The sequence below is a fragment of the Osmerus eperlanus genome, chromosome 22 (genome assembly GCF_963692335.1).
Source record: "Osmerus eperlanus chromosome 22, fOsmEpe2.1, whole genome shotgun sequence".
NCBI lineage: Eukaryota > Metazoa > Chordata > Actinopteri > Osmeriformes > Osmeridae > Osmerus > Osmerus eperlanus.
The window spans coordinates 8,404,249-8,409,894 of record NC_085039.1 but is presented as its reverse complement, the minus strand read 5'-3'; the positions used below and the strand labels follow the sequence as shown (position 1 = coordinate 8,409,894).

The 5,646-nt window shown below is 47.5% G+C and overlaps 1 protein-coding gene across 3 annotated transcripts in view; it reads right to left on the bottom strand.

Annotated features, from left to right (window-relative positions):
- Positions 1-5,646, bottom strand: part of plppr2b (phospholipid phosphatase related 2b) — a 21,949-nt gene continuing 16,303 nt past the window's right edge. For 2 of the 3 annotated variants that reach the window (XM_062448412.1, XM_062448414.1), the window contains 5 exons: positions 2,527-2,647; positions 2,025-2,275; positions 1,675-1,851; positions 1,210-1,337; positions 1-786 (listed from right to left, as the gene is read on the bottom strand). In XM_062448412.1, the coding sequence (XP_062304396.1) occupies positions 678-786; positions 1,210-1,337; positions 1,675-1,851; positions 2,025-2,275; positions 2,527-2,647 (786 nt within the window). In that variant the 3' untranslated portion in view covers positions 1-677. Of the gene's footprint in view, positions 787-1,193; positions 1,338-1,674; positions 1,852-2,024; positions 2,276-2,526; positions 2,648-5,646 lie in introns of all 3 variants that reach the window. The other variant, XM_062448413.1, reaches the window with a different exon arrangement.

Sequence of the window (5,646 nt, the reverse complement as noted above, 5' to 3'; positions counted from 1 at the left end):
GGGAATTGGTGTCCTTTCCCCAATAATCACAAAACAAAGGGTTCCTTAGAAAGTAATGGGAGCGGCCCATGACAGCAATAATGTGAAGGTGGGGAATTGTCCTCTTTTGCACCAATACAAAGAAAACAACAAAATAAAAAATCTCTATAGCACAGTAATACACAACGCACGCTAATACGCATCCAACATTTACAAAGGTGCTTCCACTCGGGTAGTCTGTGTTTGTATTATTTTGTCTTCGTTTTTTTTCCTGAGTTACACAAACAGGTCCTCCAAGCAATTAATCATCGTTGACCAAGTGTCTCATTTGATCATTGTCTTTAAATCACTGTTGACTCATCTCAATAAGAAAAGAAAGTGAGAGTAGACAAAGACAAAAACGCAAGGAAAAGTATTGCTTACACAGCTCTCAAAGTCTTTGCCTTAGTGAGTCATTTGCTGTGTTGTTGTGAATAAAAATGACAAAACAGAGAACAGGACAGAAGCAGTTGGGGGGCGGGGCTCCGTCTCCGATTGGCTCTCAAACAGGAACTGAGTGTCTCCGGGTGTCTCCGTGGCGACGCTGCTGCTCGGGGTCGACCGCTGGGGGAGCTACACCTGGGTGGAGAATGCTCGTCGGAGAGGGGGCCGTCCCTCGGGGTGGGCGGGGCAGGGGGCGGGGCGCTCGGAGGGCAGGTCTAGACTGCGCTGGTGATGCAGCGCCGCGAGGGGAGGAGCACATCGGGAGGGGCGGGGCACTGGTATGGCTGATGGTCATGTGATCTCAGAGTACGGTAGTCCGGGAACCTGAGGGAGACAAGGGAGGGATGGAAGAGTTAGTGAGGAGGAAATGAAGACGGACAGGGAAGAGTTAATAAAGAAGAAGAACGAAAAAGGAATAGGAGAAGTCTCAGAATAACAGGAATAATAAGGGGCTATTTTAGATTGAAGAAAGAAAGAGGGGGAAAGTCGAAGAAGTAGAGAGCAAGACGGAGGGGGAGTGAGTGAGAGAAAAGATTGGAAACTCTGAGAGAGACGAAAAGAGAATTGGACCAAGCAGAGCGAGAAAAGAAAGAATAGTAAATCAGGAAAAACGATAGAGCTCTCGTTCTCTCTCGTTCTCTCTCACACACACAACCAAGACCAGAGAAAACAAAGTTCTAGAAAAAGCAGCTGTTCCCGTCAATCTCACACAACCTCTCCCCACCCCTTACCTGGGTGCCACTTAACTTTTCGAGTGGACCCTCCACGCGGGGCAAGGTGACCAGGGGCATACCCAGGGGGGGCACAGGTGGCTGGGGGGGCAAGGGGGGCAGTGCCATCTGGGTCTGCTGGAAGTTGTTGATCACACATGTCACCTGAGGGCGAGAGAGAGAGAGGGGAGAGAGAGAGAGAGAACATAATGAAAAAAAGACAGATTGTGTTGGAAGAAATAAGGAAAAAAACACCACACAGCAGCATTCAGTGTTTTATATTCATTTGCCTTCTATGACTTTCTAGTCCATGATTATCTGCTGAACTTACTATATGCAAAATGTGTAATTCGCTTTGGATAAAAGCGTCTGCTAAACTGAAAGTTATTTACCCATCACTTTGACCTTGACTGTCTGATTTCATCATACCACAAGCACGCCGTAAATATAGGACCACAGAACTACAATACCCAAGGACTACAATTGCCCCATCTCCCCTCACCAGGAAGGTGGCGATGGCTCCTCCGGTCAGGTATCCAGCCAGGACGTCGGCCCAGTGATTCCTGTGCTCCGTCACTCTGACCACGCCCACCAGCACGGCCAGCGACAGCAGGGTCAGACACAAGGTCGGCTTGGTCAAACGTGTCCCCTTAGTTCGGAACACCAGCGTCACGTACATCTGGAACACACATGCACGTACAGTACATACAAACATGAATGCACAAGAATGCTCACAAATATAAATAAGAGCAGAAAACACACACACAACAAACCCCCAAACCCATCTGCAATCACTCCCTAATTACACTGTGTCACATTCAATCCCTTCCCCCTTTGTAAGTTAGTTCCTACCACAGTGTAGACAGCTGAGTAGAGGCTAAGAGCAGCGTCTTTTGAGGGGAAGGATTTGCGGGCGGACACAATCAGGTAGGGGTTTCCTGTGCAGGCGCGACGCTCCGTGATGTACTGCATGGTGGACTGACACCCCAGCGCCGTGTAGTTGGGCCGGCAGGCGGACAGGAAGTGAGGCGTCTGGTTTCCTGTCACCACCTGGCCGGCGTTTGCAAAAATGGTGGTCGTGAAGAGGCCAAAGGAGTAGACACCTGAGAGAGGCGAAGAGAACAAAAGAGAAGATGAGGAGAGGAAAAGGAAAGGAGATAGGAGAGGAGATAGGAGAGGAGGGGGAGGAAGAAGTATAAGAGGAATGACATTGAAAACTCCAGGAAAAGTACAGATCTGCTGAAAACAGATAGAATAGGAAAAAAAAGAACGAGGGGTAAGAAAGGAAATCAAAACACACACACAGCATAAAAAAGGAGGAAAGAGTAAGAGGGTAGAAAAGGTGCACCCTTACCTAGGAAGCGGACTATTCTGCGGAGGAGGGGGTTAAAGTAGCAGCAGTCTGCCGTCACAATGGTCTTCTCTTGAGCCCCCTCGGACTTCACAAAGAATATGGTCACCTCACCTATCAGGATCTGTACACCAGGCGAGGAGAGACAGAGGGTGGAGGCACAGAGCCCAAGGATAGAAACCAGTCATGGGTTACCAAATTGTATTCAGTTTCATTTGTGTAGCAGTCCCCTCGGAAGACATTTAAGTGGCATAATTCCAGCACATTATTCTCGACGATTCTCTGATACATGAATCACAATCTGGTGCAATTCTGCATTCATACACGGCTGTCAATCAAATCAGGGGGGCAAACTGGCTGTAGGAAAGGTCAAACTGCTCCCACCAACCACTGCAATCATTTCCTGAACCTCCAGTCATTTCGCCCACCCTTAATCACTGTCCGCACAGTGACGGTCCAGGTCATCAGTACAGCCTATACCGGCCTTCGATACTGACCTGCGCAGCTTAGCAACTCAACCTTGATGATCACAGGAGCTCCCTGACAGACGCACACAAGATGTAGGTTACAGACTCATGCAATATGCATGTCTGGGAGCGTACAGTAGGAGGATGCTGACGGTGGCAGGATACTATTTGTCGCTGATATGCTAACATTTTGCTAGCATCTGGGAACACTGTAGTGCACCAAAACAGCTAGGCCTACACGTTAAGGGTAAACATGTACATGGGAAGAGAATACTTAAGAATGGGTGCTGTATTTTTTCAGGCTCTACAAAACATTTCGGGTGTTTCTTGCGTGATTTGTGGATTGGAAAATAGGCCTGCCTGTTAGTGCTGGATGCTATCATTTGACCACCTAGGGACGTCAAAGGCGAAACGCATACTTTGCGATCGGCTTGAGAGCCAGAGTCGTGATGTTCTGTGTGTTAGCTCTGAATGCTAATACCCAAGCCATGCCTACGAGGCAGGCAGAGAACCAGAGGAGAGGAGACAGCCCAGGCCTGGGAGAGAGAGTTAGTCATAGCTACAGCCCAGAAACGACAGAAGGCGTGGATAAAAAAGCAAGGCAAGGGGGTCAACATTGGGCCTACATGGACTTTATGGAGGTCATGACCCGTAAACCATTGTAGATTTGCAGCCAATCTGGGCAAGACGCCAAGGTTGTGTCTGCGGTTCCTGACTGGCAACATGGATGATTCAACAGTTACAAAGTTGCAACGGCACAGCAGGCGGGTAATTACTCACAGAGAACACAAAATATTAAATATAGTTTGCCTTGATGATGCAATTCAATTCTGTGCAATGTGCTGTGCACGTAGCTTTGTCTTATACAACATAGTTCTATAATCTCGAAGAACGTTCTTGCAGCCCTTTCACTACATGCACTACCATATCGGAAATTCCAAGAGGAGATTAATAAAAAACGATGCCCTTCTCTTCTATTTCATCCGGAGGATGTGAGCTGTCAGTGTCAACTGATGAACGTACGCTGTAGTGCGTGGACTGTGGAAAGCAGTCGGTTTTAACGTGTTGTCTCTAGCTCATTCGGTTCTCGTCTTGTCGCTGACAGGAGCATGGCTGAGTCAGCGTTTCTCATCCCGTCCCACTCGACACTCCAACAGGGATCATCAACCCTCAAATCAAGGCAACTCAAGGGTACACTGTATGAGATGTTTTGCTTTGAGTTTGCCGGGGCGTTGAACGAGAAGACATCCTGTTCAATCAAGCCCACCTCTTACAGGGAGATCGAAACAAACACACCTGAACCAACACTGTGTACGGATTGTAGCATGCTGTCAGGCCCCGTTGGTTTACACGAGTAAATGAAGTCAAACCTGGCAACGCTGATGGACTCAAAATGGAGGCCCAAACGTACCATTAGTGGTGTACAGTGAAAATGGGTGTGGTTCAACATTTGCCAAGTGACTGAGCATTCACATCATTGGGATGTTAGTGATGTGTGAGTAGCTTTTAACAAGACGGAAAAGGAACCATGCATGTTCGACGGTACTTTAAAGAGGGCTACGACAAGGATTCATTATTCAGCTGAAACCCTCGACACAACTTATGCAAGCTTCTACATTATTGAAATGGACGCATGCACATTTTCAGACACACACACCTCTTTCACTATGATTCTTTCATGAGAGGGTTTCTTTGCACATTTCCATAATCGAACCCCCGTAACTAATAAACTCCCTTTTCGGGTTGTTAACCTCCACTTCCAACGACGACATTTATCGCAGCTGACCTAGTGACCATCAGCCACAGAAGTGAAGAGCAACCTTTTAGACACAGAGGCACCACAGGAAGACAAACTTAAAAGTTGTGCTGTGTGGCTCCCGATCGGCACTGACAGCGTTTGATATCGAAAGATAAAACACAGGAATACTTGGAGGAGATCAAATGGTTCATCTAATAGATGTGCCTGACCTGTTCCTGCTGGCTGTCAAAGAGGGAGAGAGAGAGAGAGAGAGAGAGAGAGAGAGAGAGAGAGAGAGAGAGAGAGAGAGAGAGAGAGAGAGAGAGAGAGAGAGAGAATGTGGGAGAAAATGTGAGAGATAGCAAGAGAGAGTAGAGTGAAGATAAAAAGAGAGAGAAAGATGATTGCATAGACAGAGCAAAGTTCGGGGGAATTCAAAGAGACGAGCGAAAAGAGGAAAAAAGGAGAGGGAGAGAGTGAAAGGAGAGGGAGAGAGTGAAAGGAGAGGGAGAGAGTGAAAGGAGAGGGAGAGAGTGAAAGGCGAAGAGATAAAGAGGGTGACAACGATGACTGACACTGGCTGTCTTCTTCTCCCTGAGAGGAGATCACTTGCTTCAGCATCCCTTTGATGAGTGTGTGTGCTCAAGGTGTGTGTGTGTGTATGTATGTGCGTGTGTATGTGTGTGTATGCATGCATGAGCTGAAACTGTGTGTGCTTGTGTGTGGGTCCTCATTTTGGGTCTGTGCGTTTGGCTGGCATGACTGCTGACAGCTCTGTCAAACCAAACCAGTTAAAGTGTTTAAAGAAACAATTTAGTTTCTTTGAACGCAACCTTTACCAACTATTCACAGGTAATAGCCCACTGTACTGTATTGTCTGTGTACATTTCAAGCATAGTGACTGAATGAGGGAAGAGG